Source organism: Schistocerca nitens, chromosome 6 (assembly GCF_023898315.1).
Source record: "Schistocerca nitens isolate TAMUIC-IGC-003100 chromosome 6, iqSchNite1.1, whole genome shotgun sequence".
Taxonomy (NCBI): domain Eukaryota; kingdom Metazoa; phylum Arthropoda; class Insecta; order Orthoptera; family Acrididae; genus Schistocerca; species Schistocerca nitens.
Genome location: NC_064619.1, coordinates 578209346 through 578231708, shown reverse-complemented (window position 1 = coordinate 578231708; position 22363 = coordinate 578209346). Strand labels below are relative to the sequence as shown.

At 40.3% G+C, this 22363-nt stretch overlaps 1 protein-coding gene across 1 annotated transcript in view; it reads right to left on the bottom strand.

Annotated features, from left to right (window-relative positions):
- LOC126262335 (dedicator of cytokinesis protein 9) overlaps positions 1 to 22363 on the bottom strand; it is a 356303-nt gene that overhangs the window by 137651 nt on the left and 196289 nt on the right. Inside the window, exons 20-22 of the mRNA XM_049958894.1 lie at positions 13336 to 13482; positions 11530 to 11725; positions 11264 to 11442 (exon numbers count right to left, since the gene is read on the bottom strand). Of these exons, the coding sequence (XP_049814851.1) occupies positions 11264 to 11442; positions 11530 to 11725; positions 13336 to 13482 (522 nt within the window). The remainder of the gene's footprint in view (positions 1 to 11263; positions 11443 to 11529; positions 11726 to 13335; positions 13483 to 22363) is intronic.

Below are 22363 nucleotides of genomic sequence, written 5' to 3'. Positions count from 1 at the left end.
AATGCAGCTTCAAAGAGTTGCAGTGATGTGGTTCCAATAACATCACAATGCAGAGAACTGCTCTTCAATGAGCTGTATCAAAACTAAATCGATTTTTAGAAATTTTGTTTGGTTGTATTTTGGGGTAGTTAAAGTGTGTTTCTGTTTGAAAGATTGATTTAATGGAATTAACTCTGTCGGTGTGACAAAATTTAATGGGATACATTATTTATTAACTTGTTATTACCAGTGTGGACAAGAAGAACAGAGGAAATGTTTAGTACCATATCTGAATTAAACATTAGGAGGGAACAACTAATAAAAACAATGCCAACTTCCTAGATACTACCAATGCAAGTATCAAATCTCAAGGTGATGAGTTGGATACTATTAAAAGGAACATAGACAATCAAGGTACTAGATTTGAAAACGCTCTGGCTGATTCAAAGGAACAAACAATTGCTGACTTTAAAAACAGACTAGAAATTGCTAGTATTGATTTAAAAGACAAAATACATAAGCAGGTCCAGAGACTTGAAGAACACATCACAGACTCATGAAAAGAAAACTTCAAAATAAATAATCGAATAGCTGGATCAGAATCTACTGTCATAAAAAGAACAAATGAGTTACATTTTGGGTTACTTGTATGATCTAATTTAGTGGTAAATATATTAGTTACAAGTTTTGTTGAGTTAAATATTGGATCAAAACAAACCTAAGACAAAGAGTGTCAGTCTGAACAGTTCAAAATCAGATACAGATTTAAGCAAGGTAGAAGTTTTCCATTCCATTTTGTCAAATTTGGAAGATGTAGTTGTTATTTATTCAAACTAAACTATCGACAATATGTTGTATTAACTATCAATACACCTCCTCCACCAGATGTGGGAGGCTTATCAGACTATTTAGGACAGATTCATTGATTTTAATGCCCAATTACAATTAAACTAGTGAAACACATACTTGACAGATTTTTGTCAACAATTTTGAATGACTGTGTAGACTTCAGATGTCTATAAACTTTTACTGTTAATGTATATGACATATATGGTGTTTTTGTACGATTATGTGCTGACATTTCTGTACGTGTGAACAATTTAATATTAACATTTATTGCAGTGATTACTTATGAAAAAGACGGAGTGAGAGATCCCTAAAAAAATATTTTTGAACTTTAAATTAGATCAATAGTGATTTTAAGTATTTTGGGAAAATTAAAAGTATATGGAAAAGGAAATTTTCAGATAGAACATCAACAGCCTTGTGACTAATTAAGCAAAGTGAAGTACGCATGTTGACTGATGTATCTAGAAATGCGTCTTGAGATACATTTTTCAATGCCACGGACACAGAGTGGTAACAGTTAAGTGTCATCAACTTCAGGGGAGTTCATAATCTGTATCAACTATGCACACAGACACAAGGCTCCGGCTGTCAGTTATATTTTTCCCTATTTAGATTTCCTTCTATAGCTACACCTACATCCATATTCCGCAAACAACCATGTAGTGCATGGCAGAGGATCTGTCCTATTACATCAGTTATTAGGGTTTCTTCCCATTCCTTTCATGTATGGAGTGCGGGAAGAATGATTGTCTGAATGCCTCTGTTTGTGCTGTAATTATTACAATCTTGTCCTCACAATCCCTATGTGACCAATACGTAGGGGGGTTGCAGTATATTTCTGGAGTCATAATTTAATGCCAGTTCTTGAAACTTCATTATTATACTGTCTCGGGATGGTTTATATCTACCTTCAAGAGTCTGCAAGTTCACTTTTTCAGCATCATTGTGACACACTCCATGAGCCAGACAAAACTATGACAATTCATGGTGCCCTTCTCTGTATACATTCAATATCCCCTCTTAGTTCTACTTGATACAGTTCCCACACACTTGACTAAAATTCTACAATGGGTCACACGAGTGATTTGCAAGCAATCTCCTTTGTCGACTGATTCCACTTTCCCAGTATTCTCCCAATAAACTGATGTCTGGTGCTTGCTTTAGCCACAACAGAGCCTGTGTGAACATTACATTTCCTATCTCTACAAAGTGTTACACCCAGGTATTTCTATGAGTTGGCCGATTACAACTGTGACCCACTGATATTATAGTCACAGTATATCACTCTTTTTTTCCTTTTTGAGAAGTGCACAATTTTGTATTTCTGAACATTTACAGCAAGTTGTCAATCTATGCACCACTTTAAAATCTTATCAACATCTGACTGAATATTTATGCATCTTCCTTCAGACAGTACTTCATTATCGATAACTGTATCATCAGCATATTGTCTGCAAGGTAATTAACGTACAACATGAACAGCAAGGATTCCAACACACTTCCCAGAGGCACACTCAAAGTTACTTCTAGTCCGTCAATGACTCTCCATCCGCAATAACACGCTATGTCCTCCCTACCAAAAAGTCTGTAATTTCGTCACAAATTTCACTTCATTTTTCCATATGACTGAACTTTTATAACAATCAAGGGTGTAGTACTGAGTCAAATGATTCTTGGAAATTAAGAAATACTGCATCTGCCCGACTGTCATGATTCAAAACTTTCAGTATGTCATGTGAGACAAGTGTGTATTAGGCTATTATTATTATTATTATTATTATTATTATTATTATTATTTATTGTCGAATTTAACTATATGAATATGGCATGGTAGCATTGTCACAGTGAAGAAAAGGAAAGAGTGAAATGTACCTCCATACAGTAGTTGAATGACAAATTAACATCCAAGTGACCACCACATAGGGCAGTTTAGAGCCACAGTAACACAATATAGTGGCAAGATGCAAAAAAAAATATCCTCTGGCCATGATAAATGGAAAACAGAGGAGTACACTTATGAGGACACTGTGCTCCTTTCTCATGTGAATCTTTTCAGGGGTGCACTTTATTTTTATGGATGACAATGCACTATTGTAACAAACTTCTTGTGTGGAGGAGCTCTTGGAATGAGAGGATATTCCATTAGTAGACTGGCCTGAATATTCCCCAGACTTAAATCCCATTGATCATGTATGGGGTACACAGGGGAAACACAATGCAACATGTCCTCAAGCACCAACAACATTCCAGTGCTTGTCAATCACACTGGTAGATGAACAGAGTGACCTACTATAAGAACTCCTTACCAACCTTGTGGTCAGACTTAGCATTGTCAGTGCTATCCATGGTGATCACATGCCCGTTAAGAACCATGTCCTGCCTTTTGTGATGTCCAGAAGCCATCATAAATTGTGTTAACTTCAGGGTAATTATTGTCTTTGAGTAAAAGTGTCATTTGTATTTGTCTCATTGTGTTTCTTTCACTGAGCTTATGAACTACACCCTAGCAGTTCTTTCTATGTACGGTTCAGGCTTCGTCACACTAGTTTACTTGGCAGTGACACATCACGGATAAAGTTACTTTTGTCCATAAGTTTTGCATACCAGTGTATTTTGACCCCAAAAAAGTAACTCTTCTTGCTTAATAGCTTGGTTAATAGTAGTGACACAATGAGTAAGTATGTGCTGTAATCATTATGGCACAATATTTTGCAAGTATGCAGTAGCATAATGTACAGGTCTTATCTATCTGATGATTAGTATGTTTTCTAATGGATGGCATTAACAATGGTTGTTAGGAGCTTTTGCAAGAGGAATTTATACTGTCTGATAGTACAAAGTTTTATGACTGGGTCTGTACAATTTTCTTTTAGTGGAGGTCTGCTCAACTTAGTGTTCATTACCTCGTCTTACTAAGATGGAGTGAAAATTGAGTAAGAGATATGCCACCAAAGTCAAGTCTGTTCAGCAGATTGTGGTTGCCATTTGTGATGCTACTCTCACCACAGACTTTCAAAAGTAGCGTTTTAGAACCAATTTTTGGAGCCTGGGAGGGGAGGAGGGGGTGAAACCAGTGGTGTTTGTTCTGTAGAACTGACTAAGATCTTTGTAACTACAGTCCACTGGTGAAGTATCCTCCAGGATGGGAAGGTGGTGGTGGTGGTGGTGGTGGTGGTGGTGGTGGTGGTGGTGAGGGGGATAGTTACTGCGTTGGAGTCTGTCATCTATCCTTACTTGGTTTTAACGTTTCTAGTTTTACCTTTCTCAACTTTCTACTCCACCAGGAGTACCACGTCTATCCTATCTCTTTCCACATTTAATAATTTCCATTGCACAAACACCTCTTTCATCCAGATATTAAAAGCTGTTTTCAAAGGGTTGCCATAGACACTGCAAAACATAGGCAGTTTCCGGACTAAGCTATGCAGCATAAAATTTATGATCGGAAATGGTGCTTATTGAATGTGCCTTGAGAAGAGATAAACATGAAATGCTCAGCTGTAGTTAACTGGGAAGCTAGTGAATAAACTAGAGGTGTGGTTGGTCCACATTTTCAAATGAACTAAGACAGTGTTCAAAATGACTAAGGACAAACCAAATTAAGGCTGTTACATGTTTAATGAATTCAAAGTGGAATTATACTAGCTGATATTTCATCAAGATGCTGTACATACGCATCTTCCAGTTTATTCAGTTTACGAGATGATAAACCTTTGTTAGTCCCTGTCCCTCACCCACCTACCTCCTTTCCTGCTCCCACTCTAACACTATACAGCCTTCTATTCCACCAATGCACTCTCAGTCTTTTTTCCCCTCCTCTACTTCCCCCTCCCCCCTCCCCTCCCCTCCCCTTCCCTTCCCTTCCCTTCCCTTCCCTTCCCTTCCCCTGTCTAGCCCCCCAACTGCACCAAACTGTTCTACCATGTCCCCACTGCCTCCTCCTTACACACACTACCCAGACTGCTTCTCCCATTTGAGCAGTTGCTCGCAGTCTGGCTTCAATGGCCAGAGACAGTGGTCGTGTCTGTGTGTGTGTGTGTGTGTGTGTGTGTGTGTGTGTGTGTGTGTGTGTTTGTGTGCGTATACTTTAGAAGAAAGCCTTTTGTCGAAAAGCTCACGTTTAGCAGTCCCTTTATAACTCAACCTCTCCCCTCTACAGTGAGACGCAATCTATCCTTTTCATAATGTTGTCAAATGATTATAGAATTTTTTTTAAGTTTGCAGCCCTTATGAGGTCATAGCGAGAGGGTTGCAGCCTGCAGTAATAGCAAGTGTGTACACTCTTGCCCTACAGCATGTCACCAACTTTCACTTTAAAATGCTGTGCCATTGAACTGTAATGATAAATCCTGACTCGTGGCCTTGACTCCTTCAATTATTTAAATCCTACCTTTCATCTATTTTCAAGTGAAGAGGACTTTCTGATATATCTGAGGTATCTACTCATAAGCTACAGTATGGCAAAAACCTAGGGCAAAGCATTTTCAAATAACAGGCTCCATTCGCTAATTCTTAAATGAACAAAATCAAAAGAAGATAACATATAAATCAGGTTATAAGATGTCATTTTTGAAGAACAGGAATTAATTCAGAAGAGAGCGTGTTCCTGTTTCAGAAATTATTATGTATTTTAAGTCTTTCAAGATACCACAACTAAAACTGAAGACAATTCTGATGATAGCGATAAAAGTGAAAACTACATAATGACTCAATAAGGTGTGATGAAAAATTTAACCACAGTACAAGAGTTACATGAATGGTCGAGAGTTAAACATCCAATGAGCAATTGAGATAGAGTAGCTGCTGCTTTAACATATTATGGAGAACCACAAATGATTCAAGGAGCTAGGAAATCAAATCCTTAAGATCAATGGAAGGAATCAACGAATCAAGAAATATTAGAATGACGGCCAGGCATGTGTTTTAGAAGATTATTCTTCAAGATAATAGTCTTTTTATGTAAATTATGAAACAAAAGTAAATGTTTATGGTTCTATGGATAAACACAAGGCTAGAATGGCAATTTAGGAGTTATCACAACAAACAAGGGACTTGTGATTCTTCAGGAATCTTGGCAATTTGCTAACATTCTCTAGTTGTAGGGTATATTACCAGAGATCATAATCTTCTTTGCATGATACGCTACCTATGACTGAATGTTGGATGGAGCGTGCCTGTAATTTGTGCCTTCTGGCTTCTGATGCCATCTACGGTCAGCTCCCAAAGGCATCACCCTCAAGTGTCTCCACTGTGTGACATTCTGATTGCCATCCACACCTGCAGATGCTGCCTTACGGTAACCAATTTTTCATCCGAGTCAAATTGTCATGTTCTGTTTGCAATCCATTATCGTTTGTGTCCCTCTGGACCATTTTGCTGTCAGTTCATTCTACCTGGCACCATGCTTATGGCTTCTACGCTGCTGAATTCTGCTTTCAGATCAGAGACCTACCAAAGAGTGTTAAAGGTGACATTGGTTTACAAAAGCCATAAATTTATAGTACACCTTACCAATGTGACATATCATATGTTGGACAAACTACAAGAATTGTTGAAACTTCCTGCCAAATTAAAACTGTGTGCAGAACCGAGACTCGAACTCGGGACCTTTGTCTTTCACGGGGAAGTGCTCTACCATCTGAGCTACCCAAGCACGACTCACGACCCGTCCTCACAGCTTCAATTCCCCCAGTACCTCATCTCCTACCTTCCAAACTTCACAGAAGCTCTTCTACGACCCTTGCAGAACCAGCACCCTGGAAGAAAGGATACTGCGGAGACATGGCTTAGCCACAGCCTGGGGGATGTTTCCAGAATGAGATTTTCACTCTGCAGCAGTGTGTGCGCTGATATGAAACTTCCTGGCAGATTAAAACTATGCTGAACACTGCTTGGAACTTGATTATTCCATGAGCTAGGAAGACACAAGAATCCTGGCCCAGACATTGGAACAGCACAGTGACTGAGTCATTCAATTTTAAACTAACAGAAAACATAACCAATCAGGACAAGAACTATTAGCTGAGTAAAGCTTGAGAGTCTGCACTGAATCTGTTAAAGGTCCAACGAATACAGATCCCAACAACACAGAGGCCTCAAGCATATTGCCAAGCGGGACAGACTAACAACAGAACATCCCACTATGACTCAAACACACATGAACTGCAAACAGGGAGTGATCAGTCAACCTGGACCAAAACAATAAACTCAAGGGCAATACCTGGGGGTGAGAGTGGCATTTTGGATGTCACATAGTGTGGTCTCCCAAGTGTGGTGCATGCGGAAGCATCCTACATAGCTTCAGACGTTGTTGACTCCCAAGGGTGGTGCCTGCATTAGTGGTCCAAGACAGCGAGAGAAGGTGGCAAGCATAGACCGTAGAAGGGGTGGGAAGGCAGAGGACTCCATACAGCAATCAGTCTCCGATTGCACCTGATTTAGGCGACGAGTTACATAGCCGAAATGTCATGCACGGAAGACTGCTATATCCAACAGTACACCGAATAACTCAAGCATGTCAAAAAAGTGACGTTATAATCAGATGTAGTCCTATGGCATGAAAATATAATTCAGTTTTGTTCAGAGCTGTAAGAACATAGTGTCTTTCAAAGATGTTCTTAGATTAAATGCTCTCCATTTTCTTGCATGTTAGTTTGAAATGGCACCTCAAGCATCTCATCGGGTGCTGACTGTCATAACTGATGCTGTTCTGGTACTTTTTATATAACAGATGGCAGAATTACGTCATGTTGACATCATGCAACTATTGTGTGGTGACTTAAGAGAAAACTATTGATGTAAAGTAACAGAGTATGTCATTTAAAGGTACGTTAAGGCAAACCCATAACTGTTGAAGAAGACAGTGTATAAATACATAACTAAGATGGGATTTAAAAGAAGTGATGTTGATTATCCCTTTTTTTGAAGCACAAAAGTTCCAGAAAAATTTTCTTTGCGCTTAACACTGATGGTTTACTGCACTTAAGAAAGACAATGAACTGATAACTTTAGTGATTTGAAGATATTCAGAATCACTTCAGGACTAGTGTTATGCATCAAAAGAAAGACGGGTACATACAACTCCATAAGGTTCATTAAATAAAGAAAATTTTAGAGCACTTTAAGTGCAATACTGCAATACATTGGAAAGGAAATATGTAGAACACATTACTTTACAGGGAAGCAACATAAGCTCTTGCACACCTGAATTATGGAACTAGGCCACAGTATTTAAAAAAAAGTAGTAGTAGTAGTAGTAGTAGTAGTAGTAGTAGTAGTAGTAGTATCAAGGAAGCAGGAAAAGCCAACCAATCACAATGCAATCCAAATGAAACGAATCATCTGGTGTATGAATAGCAAACTGTTACTGATCATGATGGTGGTCTTGATAAGGGTCATTCAATGTTTGGGAAGCTTAACCTTTAATTTTGAGGATCTACTAGGTGGCTTAGTCAATGACAAACTAAAGTTCCAAAACCTATAATGGAAGCAAAGATGAATTGGTTGAGAAAATTAACGGATTCATAAGACTCTTAAACAAATTAGTAATACAACTGCTAGAGTAACAGATTTATGAGCTGCCAATAACACCACTATTCAACTCACTCAGAATTCATTTTTTTTCATTGATGCACAAAATATACTCAAATAAAACATCTGTTTTAATGCAACTTAGTAACTGCCAATGAAATCATTGCTATGCTTCAAACGTTATTCACTAATATTAAGAGTATGTAAGTTGTTAAACAATGGGAGAATGGAAGTTAGGATACACCTATTTTATTAAATAACTTTTGCACAATTTCAAATTCCAGTTGATTAATTTGTCTTTTTAGTAGCTTGTGTTTTGCTATAACTATTTTTCTCTTTTTCATAGCATACATATACCAAGTTAAAAATATGTTTCACTTGTATGAATTAATTATTCACTTGCACTTCTACTGAATAAAACTATCACAAAATTCACTGAGAAAAGTGGAAGTTTAAGATGCAATTTCCATAAAAGCCTTGTTGACTGAAAATTTCAGATCCAATGGCTTGATCCTACATGCGATCCATTCTAATATGCCTCTTATTTACTGATAACATTTGTGATTTCCGTTTGCATTCTGTCAACAGGAAGCACCAATGAGAAATGAAGTTTCCCATGAAGAGTTTTCCTGGTTCCTCATAAATGTACCAACACATGTACATCATCACTGGCACAAAAAAAAACAGTGTTCTGTCTCCCATCTGCTTAGGACATGGTTGACCCTTATTCTTACCCCTTCTTCTATTGTAAGATAACAATTATTGAGGTAAGAATGGGCAAAACTGTGTTCAGTGCATGGAAGCGAAACATCTCTGTGAAGCTGAAATACCAGGACAGCTTCTGACCCCCATAGCAGAGGATCTGCTATAGACCATATGAAGCCTATGAAAAGCCTGCCGAGGGTGGGAGGGTGGAGGTTGGGGGGCGAGGGGGTGTTAAACAAAGACATTTGGGAATCTAATTGTGAATGCTTACCACTCAAGTTGAATAAGCAAAGCCTATTTCACACATTCTGAGTAATTGTTACGGTAGAACTACAAACAACCTGAGAAGAGATTTCCCATAAAAATGACCAAATAGGGAGAAGCAAACACCTCTCAAAGCTTCAGTTTACATCATTTCACACAGTATGTGTAAACAGGGCAGCAAGTGAAAACAGTGTAATGATCTGGTACTAGGTTAACATTGTTAAATTGTACAGTTTTAACCCAGTGCTGTTTCCCATTTCAAACTTGTCCTAACAGCACATTACTTTGAAGGTTAAGACTTTAATAGTGTTAACTATTTATTCACAATTTATACAAAATAGATACATGTTTCCAAGTTCTACTGCTGTTCACAGTAGTCACCAGCATTGTATATGAACACCTGTCAGTGATGTGGAAGACATAGGATACCTTTAGCAGTGCCCATGTATTGACAGTTTGAGTGGGGCAGTCTACTGTCTGATGAATCACTGTAACAGTTCAGAAGTGAAAGCGATGAAGTGCTTACTTCATCGCAGGAATGAAGTTGAAGCCTCAATGCCTCAAGTCCATGGAGTATGGCGGGTGGTACATTGACCAGCAAAATGACGGCTGAGTCCTGCAGAAAGTGTCACTATTTCCCTCTCTAAGCTGCTCATTTTTCGGCACAGCGTGTGACCAGGTTAAAGAAAGAAGGGGTGACATTTTCTGCAAGACCTATCCATTGTTTTGTAGCACAATGCTCGGGCACATATGGTGCAAGTTCAGACTAATTTGTTTGATCAATAGTGGCTGGAAAGCACTGTACTACCCACCACACTTCGCGGACTTTAGCCCTCATGATGTCAATCTGATTCCTAAAATGATGCATTTGCTTCAGAACTTTTACAAAGATTCATCAGGCAATAGATGCTCCACTCACACTATCAGCACAACTGGCATTGCTAAGGGTATCATAAGACTTCCACATCACTGGCAACGGATTATACACAATGCTGGTGACTACTTTGAAGGACAGTAAAAATTTGAAAAATATATCTATTTCGTAATTTTAAATAAATAGTTGACAATATTAAAGTTCCAAACCTCATATTTATTTTAGTCTAATTAATGTAAAATTAATTAAGATAACACTCATTTATTGTTCCATCTCAGTTGCATATTTTTAAAATTAGATTACATGTTCCAATCACTCTGGATCATCTTCAGATCTAAGTAGTTGCATCAACAATCCATTTTGTCTGCTCAGAATCACATATCAGAGTACTGTACTCTGATATGTGGTTCTGAGTGGACAGGATGGGTTGCTGTCACAACTACTTAGATCTGAAGATTATCCAAAGTGATCAAAACATGTAATCTAATTTTAAAAATGTGCAACTGACACAGAACAATGAATGAGAATTACGTTAATTATCTAAACAGTTGCTGAATCTCTCAGATCAATTATATTGACTATAGCCAATATTAATAAATGAAGTCAGTACTGCTTTTCATAAATATGCTTGTGATATGAAATAATAATAATAATAATTAATAATACACCTTGACAAGTGCATATGACCATGACCATGACTTAATACTTAATTTCACATGTCTATAAAATATCAGAATCTGGAGACTGCAGCCACTGCTTCATTTACATTTTCATGTTTTTCTTTTATAAAATTACAATACCAAAATGTGTCATAACTGCGCTACCATAATTACTTTTTTTGATTTGATATATTCTGGAAAATAACACAGTAACATGATTGACAATAAATGTAGAAACATGTATTTTCTCACAAAAACTGTGAAAGATGGAGCAATACTTAAACCGTTTGTTGGTACTGCAACTTTGGACATACAATTTCACTGATTAAACATCACACAAGGAACAACTCCAATAATTTTGATGTGTTATGAAATAAAATAGATTTTATTACTTTAGATATACCTTATTTTGATATCTGTCATCAAGTTCGTGTTTTGCTAATAAGTCTCGAAGAGTGGAGATAGCAATTTTTCTAATCTGAGAGACTTCATTTAGTGAAGTTCTCACTTCCTGAAGCAGAAGACCAACTAGGAAATGTTGCTTGCAAAATTCTTCTGACAGACAGAAGCCATCAACATAGTCTGAAAAACCAATTACTATTGTAGTATGAATGTCATTTATAACATAAAATGACTGCTAAGAAATTGAGCTACAAGTTTATTTATTACCTGATCTTCCTTTAAGTCCTATTCTTGAATGGCGTATTGGAAGATTGAAGGCCACATAGTGTTCATGTGAGCAAATAATTTGCAGAAAAACAAATTTACACTCATGAAGAGTTTTTGGATCTCCTGGATTGAACTTGTCCATGTACGAGTTAATGAGTTTAAACACATAGCCTCTGTCCATGAATGTTAGACATCTCTGGAAACACAACAGAAATTATGAGAATATCAGTGAGCACACTATGAACTTCTTATTTTCTATTGATAAACCTATAAATTTCTGACTAAAATTAAAATTTTAAAGAATTTATAACAGACTAAAAATTTTAATATTCAGTAAACATAGCTCATATAGTAAACAATGACACATATTAATTAAAGCATATACATGCAATACAAATGGGGCTTGTAGAATGAAGGATAGGTGGTAATAATTCATGTTGTAGATTCTGGGCAACTACCAACTCCTCTTCTATACGAGTATTAGGTCTCATTTCAGTGACAGCTATGTTTATAATTTCAGCTGAATTTGTGTGTGAAACTAAGAAACACCTGTTTACAATCAGATAGTTAAATTAGTTCTCTTGCCAGAATATATGTTGTGCTACATGCATTTTGCCTCTTTCAATTTTAGATGGAGCTAACTAAATAGTTGCCAAAGTGCCAAGTGTGATTACTAATTATCAACAAAATCCAATAACTATTAAAGACAAAAATATCAGGGAAAGTCTATTTATTTATCCGCTATGCTACAATATGGATCCTTCCCACCAACACCAGCTTTTCTGAACTGCACAAGAGGGAACTTTCCCTGCAATATATCCCACATTCCCATAACCCTCCTGGCCTCAACCTTCGTTAGTCATTGTCCTCACCCATCCAGCCCCTTCCCTGTTCCCATTCCAGCACTACATAGCCCTCATTCCACCATCACACCCAGCCTTTTTACTTCTCTCCTTTTCTGCTCCCCCCCCCCCCTTCACCCCACCTCTCCCCTGCCTGCCGTCTCAACTCCCCATTGCACATAGTTGCCCTAGCCTCTCTCCACCTCATCCCTGTGCACTTCCTAACAGCACATCACTGTCTGCCGCCCCTAGCCTGCTATCCCTTCCCCTCCCTCGCCCCCCCCCCCCCCCAGCCTCCTTTACCCCCACCCAGTTGCCACTCCCATCACACACTGATGCTGCTGCTCACAGTGTGGCTTAAGTTGCCTTCGACTGCAGTTACATGTGTGTGAGTTGTGTTTGCTTGTGTGTGTGTGTGTGTGTGTGTGTTCTATTTTTGACAAATGCCTTACTGGCCGAAAGCTTTATTTGTGACAGTCTTTTTGTTGTGGCTATCTGCGACTCTCTCCACTATATGGTGAGTATTAACTTTCCTTTTCATATTAATTATAGGTCCCAAATACCCTTCCACACATAGAGCTGAAGTTTAAGTGCAGAGTCTTAATATTCTTCTAGAGTTACAAAGTTGCTTATTGCATGGGTTTCAATTATTTTATCAATTTTATAAGATTTTCATGAATGTTATTCTAGACATAATGTGCACAAAATATGATGTTTTGTATGTAGACACTCTTTTATTGTTCAGTTAAGCCTGTGCAGAAATCTTACATAATTTTAGCATCTCATGCTCCTTTCCATAAGCCATGTTATCAACGGTAAGAAGAGTATGTGCACAACAATAGGTATCCTACAAATTTTTTCAGTTTCGCCACTTCCACGTAGTATTAGAGAAGCACTTTGGAGGTGGCATATGATATAAATGTAAATAAGATTTATTCTAATGTCCTTTGTAAAATACACCAACCTTGAGAAAACTTGCAATACTGCAATTTAGCTCTTGGGTTTCTATAGGCATTTCTTTGTACTTTTGTATTATGTAAGGACACAGAACTTGAAGCAGATTCTGTATTCTGAACAAGAAATCGGAAGCAAATCTTTCATTTCGATGCATCTGGAAGAAAAAGTATATTAAGTTTCAGGATTAATTACCAATACAGGCTTCAGAAATTATACAAATTCAGTATGTATAGTACAGAAATTAAAAGTTATAGCACAAGAAGTTTAAGTGTTTGAAAATTTTACAATCAATAGTGAGTGCATCTCCAAATCATTCAAAGTAAAATCAATAAAATACAGAACTATGCATGAAAACTTGATTAAGGTCCAAAATGTCATAGTACACAAAAGTGTGCATGAAAGGTGCACCTGCGTACAAAACTAGGCAAGCTAAGAGAGAGAAACACAGATGCTGTCTGCTGCTGTTGTTTTACTGTCTGTCTGTCTATCTGAACTCACATAATCTTTAAAGCGCAGGGTTTTGGCATGCTGTGTGTGTGTGTGTGTGTGTGTGTGTGTGTGTGTGTGTGTGTGTGTGAGAGAGAGAGAGAGAGAGAGAGAGAGAGAGAGAGAGAGAGGGAGGGGGGAGAACTACTTTGGGGGTTAGTAATGCAACAAATCACCCATTCTTCCTCCTTCGGACCAACACCACATCTCAGCCGATTAGAAACTTATAATGACAAATACTATTGTAATTCATGTTGGAAATGCCAAGAAACAATGTACAAAATTTAAATATAATGACTTATATGTAATATGTTGTGACAAGTATCTTGATCTTACAATAAGACAATAAACAAATGTAAAATGGTGATGAAAATGTTGTAGCTTAGTTGTTGGTTTAAATACAAGATAACTAGATATTGGTTTAAATACAAGATAACTGGACAGTAAAAGACATTCAAGTGTGATGATCCTACACACTCACGAAATACTGGAACATGTGTACAACTATTCTTCTGTCTTTCATGTATAATGTCACTTCATCAGCTGCAGCTGTTCTAAGTGTCACTATAATTTTTCAGGCATAATTTTGCAACATAATTAATACAAGCAAAGTATCTTTCAGTCATATGATGAAAGAAAACATCAATTTACCAAGCAGTAGCTGATAAACGTAGAAGTTTAAATGACATCTTAGTTTACATAACCTGTATTTTGGCTTTTATTAATTTGTCCTGTTGTTGAACACATTTTTTGGTGGCAGCACTCCATTTTCTTTAGTTATCATCACACTATTATAGCCCATACCACTTATTTCTTTCCACTTAATATTTTTGAACTTTCTGTTCATGTTTCACCTTGTACAAGTTTCATTCCTTCGACAGTGTGCATTCAACTGATGAAGTACCCTACTGTCATTGATTGCTCTAAGTGCAACACGGAATGTCACCAACCAGGCAAATCAACTGATCTACGAGCCATCAGCTAGCCCTCATAGTTCTGGGCTATGAAATGGATCCATTGAGGCAAGATCATCCAGTGGGTACTAATGTCTTACACTCCAGCCAGACTCCAAGAGTCCTGGGTTCAATGTCACGCCTCCAAACTTCCCACCAACATCACAGGGTATGATGGTACTCAATGCTGCCTTCACCTTACGAGATATTGAAACCCACAGTGGAAGTGAGACAGAGCAGAATTTTGTGAAAACCTTGCCACCAGCATGGCGTAAAGTGCAAAACACAAACACGGAGGCCTGAGAACAGCAGAAGCAAATGGGGCAACAGAATGCCAAGTTGCTTAAATACCACATACAGCAAAAGGTGGTGTTGCTGGGCCCATACACCCCAATGGGAAAATCATTTATGGCTGCTACCAAGGTCTGTACCACGTGGTCAAGAAGACTTCACCACTTAACACGAAATTACAGTTCCCTACTCATACCACAGTCATCCAAGTTGAGTGCATTTGGCCAGTTTAGAGTGTGCTGGAGGCTTTACCACCATTACTCACACAGATTGCATTCGGCCATTTCAGAGTGTGCCAGAGGCTTTACCACCATTATTCACACTGGTCCCAATAAAAAAGGAGGTTGGGGGGTAAGAAAGGAAACATGGCATGACAAAGTGAACACGCTGCTCCCACCTAGTCTGCACATATGTACTAAAATCAAGAGATACACCACAACAGAGAAGAGAGGAGGGTGATCGGAGTAGCAGGTGCTAACAGAAGATACAAATGCTTTGTAATACACCCATGTCTGGTGAAGTGTGTGTGGCGGAGGGGTGGGGGGTGGGGGGATTTCATGGAAAATTATCCTTCTTGAAACAAAGGAGATTATGTTAGTTATACCTGTTAGGAAGACTTATGTATTGAATGCAGCAGAAGAGCTGTGCCAATGCCAGGAGGAAGAGGTTATTGTATGCCCTCCACAGTGGTCCAAACTGTCACTGGGATAGGTGAAATGGACAATTCCGTATGAGAACACACCTAGGCAAATACCCATAGGACAACCTTGCAATCCAGTCACTTCAGAAGGTATGTACTTAACACAAGAAGGTGTGTACTTAACACAAGACTCAGTCATAGCTATCATCATCTGTCATGAGCAAGACCACAATGAGAACAAAATTAATGGAATGGAGACACTGGGGTACTGCAAAACAGGACTCAATGTGACATTTTGGGATGGACGTTTTGGCTACTAGTGACAATGACAGGGCCTTTGGTTCTGAACCTAATGGTTAGTTAGTAGGTTGAGGGAGAGGGGTAGGAGAAGGGGGGAGGGGAGTTGAGGGGGCCAAAGAGTGAGGAGCAACACCAACAGTACAGTTCAGTCGATGAGTGGGAAAATGGGCAAACAAAGAGGCAACAAGAAGATCAGGGCTGCAGGAAGAGTAGAGAACAGGAGGGAGGGACAAAGAGAGTGTGAGAACAGGGGCACCCCAGGGGTGTTGGGGTGTCAGCATCCCAATACCATATCACGACCATGACAGAACGGAACAACACCAGGGGAAGAAGGCACAAGAAAAAAGGAAACAAAACAGTACAAATGACTAGACAAAACATAGGGGATAAAGGTGGGGGGGACCTGACCGGCACGGAGGCAAGGCCAAAGGCCTCCCAACCAACACCATTGCTAACCGAGGGACTCTGATTCCAGTAAGAAATTCAGGTACTTCAATCTGACACGACAAACCACTTTTGCTAAGAGACTGAGGACCAACATAACCATTCGAGTGTCATCCGCTAACACCCAGGACAAGAAAGGTGAAAAGGCATATTGAGTGTGAAGGCCAAAAGGAAGGGGCAGTCCAGCAAAATATGGATCACCATGAGGGAAGGGGAGGGAGCGGGGTGTTAAAATTCATTATGGAGTAAAAAACCTTGGGTCAACCTGGAATGGCTGATTAGAAGATGGTAGATTCCCACAGGGAGAGGTGGAGCGAAGAATACATGAAATTTATTAGACAAGGGCGTGGCCCCCCGAAAGTCTGACCACAACTGATCAAAAAGGAATCGGATGTAAAAGTGCAAATCCGCCCCTAGAGGGATCACAGAGAATAGGGGGTAGATGGTTGTCCCCCAGCCAGACGATTGGCAAGCTCATTAACAGGGATACCCACATAGCTGGAAACTCAAAAGAAAACAACCAAACTAACAGTACAGTCAAAATATGTGAGAAGATAGCAAATGGCAGAGAGCAAGAGGTGGCAGGAAAAACACAAGCTGACAGCTTGAATGCCACTCATAGAGTCCATACACAACAAAACTTGAGTAAGGGATGACTGTTTATAGAGTAGAGGGCCTGATAGATGATAATCAGTTGCATGGTAAAAACCCCACATGTGGCAGGCAAGAGGTGGTGTTCTGTGCCAACAGAAGATGTGAAGGCATATCCCATGTGATTGACAGATTTAGAGCCATCAGTATAATAGCATCCTGAAACACCCCCTAGAGCAGGAGGGACAAACAAGAAACACCATTGGAGTGATGGAGACTTTTGGACACCACAAGAGACCCTACTGAATCTCGGACCAAGGGGTGCTCGGGAGAGAACATGGAGTACAGGACAAGAGAAAAGATGGAAATAGCGGCTGAGAGAACCAAGGCGGACCCAAACCAGTAAACCCACCAGTGGGCAGAAAACGGCCTGGGTATGCTCCAAAGATGGAAAAAGAATAGAATAGGAGGAGTGAGCAGGGAAAGAGCAATGGCACAGGAAACCAGGAGCTGGGACCGACAAAATGGAAGGGGGAGGGGGACACCAGCGTCAACCAGAAGACTATTGATAGGGCTAATGCAAAAGGGACTGGCGGCCAAACGGTTACTATGAATGATGGACCAGGTTCAAGAGAAGCAATGGGAAAGGAGCAGCTGAGCAATAAACTTGACAACCACAGTCCAGACAGGACAGAACTAAGGCCCGATACAGGCAAGAAGAGTCAAACGATACACGCCACGAGAGGTGTGGGCAAGGAAGTGAAGGGCATTGAGTTTACAGAAACACCAATCTTCAGAAGGAGGAGACGGGGCAACCAAGTAAACTTGTTGTCAAAAAGAAGAACCAAGAAATGGAAGTGGTGGACCACAGTCTGGCTTTGGGCATCAAGATAGAGCTCCAGATCATGATGTACAGACTGAGCGAGGTGGCACAATGGTTAGCACACTGGATTCACATTTGAGAATTTGATGATTCAAATCCCCATTTGGCCTCCCAGATTTAGATTTTCTGTGATTTCACTAAACTGCTCATGGCAAATGCCAGGATAGTTCCTTTGACAAGGGCAAGGCCAATTTTCTTCCCCGGACGGAATTGAAAATTATGTGTGAGCATTTATGTGGAAGTGTGCTCCTTGCCACACTGAGTGGGAACTAGCCCAGATACAGAGACCACTCACATACAGAGCAGTGGTGACCAACGGTCCAACAGAGGTCACAAGTCCATTAATAATGATGGGTGGCAGGATATACCGTTGTAAAGCTTCACTTCATACCGATACACCATTATCTTAGTTTTCTACAGGAGGGTAAACCCTCAAATGCCAGAGTAAAGGCACCGATACCTTGAACCATGTTCAAAGGCTGGTGAGGAGTAATAGACACGAGGATGTTGCCAAGATGGTCACAGGCATGAAGAGCAGCAGATTGGGCAGCAGAAGTAGTTTTGATTAACAGAAAACCTGACCACATCTTTCGCAGAGAGTCCACTTTACCAAATTTGTCTTCAATAGGTTCCACACAAAACAATAGCTTGGTGGCGGTGAAAGTGTCCCCATCAGTCCTGGTGCAGACCAGGTAGTGGGGAAAGAGTTTCACTCAAAGTCTCCCAGCCTGGACCTCCTCCCAGGGTGTAGCCAGGGAAGGGAAGGCCACAGGATCATAAGAAGCAGTATTAAAAGCTCCACTGCCAACTTAAGAGAAGTCCATAGAAGAATTGCCAGTTTTTTGAAGCTTAATGTGTTACATACTAGAAACGCCCACCTAATACCACTCACTCTGATCAGAGGCTCTCTCCTTGGTTGCCACCCAGCCATAGCAAGGGCCGTCTGGCACGACACCCACTGCCGGAAGTTCCAATGCTGCAGAGTGACAAGCACCCACTCCTGCACACACAGGGAGGTAACAACTCAGGTATCAGAAGTGTAGTCACTGTGTTGTCAGGTGGTTCAATCAAAGAGTACATAACCACACCACTTGCTACCATGCTGACTATAGTGTTAAAGGACAACAGAGTCCAGGAAAAGATGGAAGAGGTGGTAAGGCTACATGCCGAAGACACTACGTAAGGTGTTATTCCTCAGCTGGCTCACATTATGGGGAAAAATTTAGGAGAGGTGGTCAAACCCCAAAAGAGGACCAAAAACGCCAAAAAGGAAAGGTGAAAAAGAAAAAGCAAGAGAAACAAAAACAGATGGATAGTCAACTGATGTAAATAAGGACTCGGAGAGAGGGAAAGGAGGGGACAGAGGGGAAGGAACAAGGATGTAGAGGGTGGGGCACAGGGAAAGAGATGCAACCCAGGGAGGAAGAATGGGCGAGGGGCCCTGTGTGCACCGTGGACAATCCCCACAAAAGAGCCGTGACCCCCCCCCCCCCCCAGGAGGGGCTCTGAACATAATGTACTCTATGCTGTACATACCCAACAACCCTTTCAAAATTCTGCCAGCAAAGAATCTAACATACCTGAATGCTACTGCTGATCCTGCCACACTTAATTCCCTCAGCAAGCTGTCAACAGCACAGGATGGGCATATGAGGGCAGAACAGTCATTTCAGCATGCTCAATAAAACTGCAGAGGGTGCCACCAATGAGTCATAGTAATCAGAATTTCAACTTCAGAAACTGTCAATCTCTGTAATCACTTGTGTGGCCTGTCTCCATCACTAGTGAGAAGCCATCCACCACCTGTTCTCCCAGTCCGTTACCTTCCAAACCAATGGACTGACCACAAAGTTTAACCAAAGTGATGAAACATTCCAGGTGTACCAGTTGCAGAATACCACATGATGGAGTGTATGGGCAAGAAGAACAGACAATGGATAAAGTGTAACAAGTGGCATGGGAAAGAGTGTACCACAGGGGCACGGGAAAACTGTAGGCGCAGCAGTACCATACTGTTTTAATAGTTCACAAGCTCAGGAGCAGCCTGGAATTTGGAGAATCGAACTCTCCGAAGGGGTAAGTAGCACTGTGGCCTGAGCTTCATGCAGGCCTTCATAACCATCTAAGAGTTATACAGGCCAGCTGCTAAGGAAATCTGCAGCTGGGCACTGTGAAAACACTGGCACAGCACCCTACAATGCGAAATTCTGCTGTAATTGGTTGACTGCTGTGTTACATTGTGTAAAAAAAGCGTTCCCACAGCCACAATTATAACATTGGAGGGAGAATAAGTGCTCACAGCCCAGCCAGTAGTAGCATTCCTTCAGCATCATGCGTTTGACCAGCACACTCCTTGCCTGTCATTAGTTAAATGTATGGTTCAGTTATTCCATTCTCTTCAAGCAGTATCACCAACTAAGTGAAGCCACTGATCTATGAACCCTCAGCTCATCTTAATAGTTACAGCCTTTCAACTGGATCCACTGATGTGAAGCCACCCAGTGGGTGCTATCGCCCAATGCTCGAGCCAGTCTCCAAGGATCCTAGGTTCAACATGGGGCCAGCATGGTTTCCACCAGTGTCACAAAGTGCCAGCAATACTTGATGCTGCGTGGCTTGGCATTATGTCACCACTTTTTTCTTCAGCAATTTTTGCCCTTACAGTCCTTGTTTCCTATTGCTATGTACTCATTTGGCATCACAAAACCATTCTCTAACAAAGTGTAAGTAAATTATTTCAAAAAGAAGAAAAAGGGAAAATTTTGTCATTCAGCACTACTTCCCAATTTTCTTCAGCCAGTACAAGTATAGACATATGAAAATGTGTTAGCTTGTTTGGTATCTTTTCAGTTAATCCAATGTGTGTACCACAGATTGCACTCATCCACAACTACATATTATTGATCCCATACTATCATTACATTCCTGCATCAAGCCACTGCTGTTATCACTTGGTAAAACAACATCTATAATTTCATTGTGAGGTTCAGAGCTTCTGTTTTGTAAGTTGGGTCACTTATAAGGCTATGATTTCTAAGTCTGGATGTAATACAGATATCTTCCATTTCTATCATGGGTCAATTCATTTCTTTAGTGCTTCACCTGCCTATAGTCTCTGCTGTCCTCTTATATGCTGCTGCTGCTCATCCTCCACCTCCACCAAGGCAATGAGTCTTCCACTTTTCTACATGTATCTGTCTCTTGCCTGATAGGAACATTTCATTTCAGTTCCCATGTTTACCTGGCTCTTGTTTCTCTGAGGACTAATTTTTCATGTACAGAAGGGAACAAACAGTCAATTCCATGTTTCAAGCAGCACAGTTAGTTGACTCTCTTGAATGGTATAAAACAGGTGAAGTTCCACCAAGGAAGGTGAAGATCACTGAGTCCACTAAGAAGATCATGCCAACAATCTTCTGGGATTCCAGAGGAATTCTCTTAGTTGATTTCAAAGTAAGAAATACCACTATGAATGCACAATACTATGCTTCACTTCTGCACAAATTACACAACTCCATCAAACTAAAGAGGCGAAGAAGATTGTCACATGGTGTTTGTCTTCTCCACAACAATGTGCCAGTGCACATGGCAGCAATTGTGAAGGCTGCAGTAAAGGAATGTGGCTTCCAAGGGACTGACCACCCATCCTATAGTCCATATCTTGTCCCAAGTGACTACCATCTGTTCTCCAAATTGAAGGAAGATCTTTGAGGACGGAAATTTGATGATGACAAAGTGAAATCTACTGCAATGGGACATTTTGCCGAGAAAGGGGACATTTTGCCGAGAAAGAATCAGATTACCTTCTGAAAAGCAAATAATTGTGAATTCACAGATGTGAAAAATGTACTGAAATAAAAGATGATTACATTGAAAAATAGCATCATTGTTTTATTTTGACAACTTTAAAAGCATAGTCAGGCCGAAACCTTTGGAACCTACCTTGGACATGGGGTTATTTTTATGAGACTGACAACAGTGGAACACTGTAGAAACGCAAACTCAGAAGCACAAGTGTGTGTGTGCATGCGCGCACATGTGCTCGTGTGCGCGCTCACACACACACACACACACACACACACACACACAGTTTCTCAGCTGACAACTTTCTCCCAGCCTGACTGGGGTGTGAGGAAAAAAGGAGTAGGGAGGGAAACAAAGTGATGCGAGTGAGGGGTAGCTGAAGGTTGGCAGGGGGCAGCATACTGGAAATCAGACAAGAATGTGTAACTAGTGAGCTTGCATTGGTACAGGCAGGGGGAGGTCCATGTGGCACTCGATGAAAGGGAGGAGCGGTTGGAAGGTAGGGGAGGGAGGGCTAGATCAGAAGAAGATGTAAATTACAGGTTATGGGACCAATGCTACTAGAGACTGAAGCCAAAAGATTTGTAAGATTGAAGATGTGTTGTAAGGACAATTCCTGTCTGGTTAATTTAGAGAAGGTGGA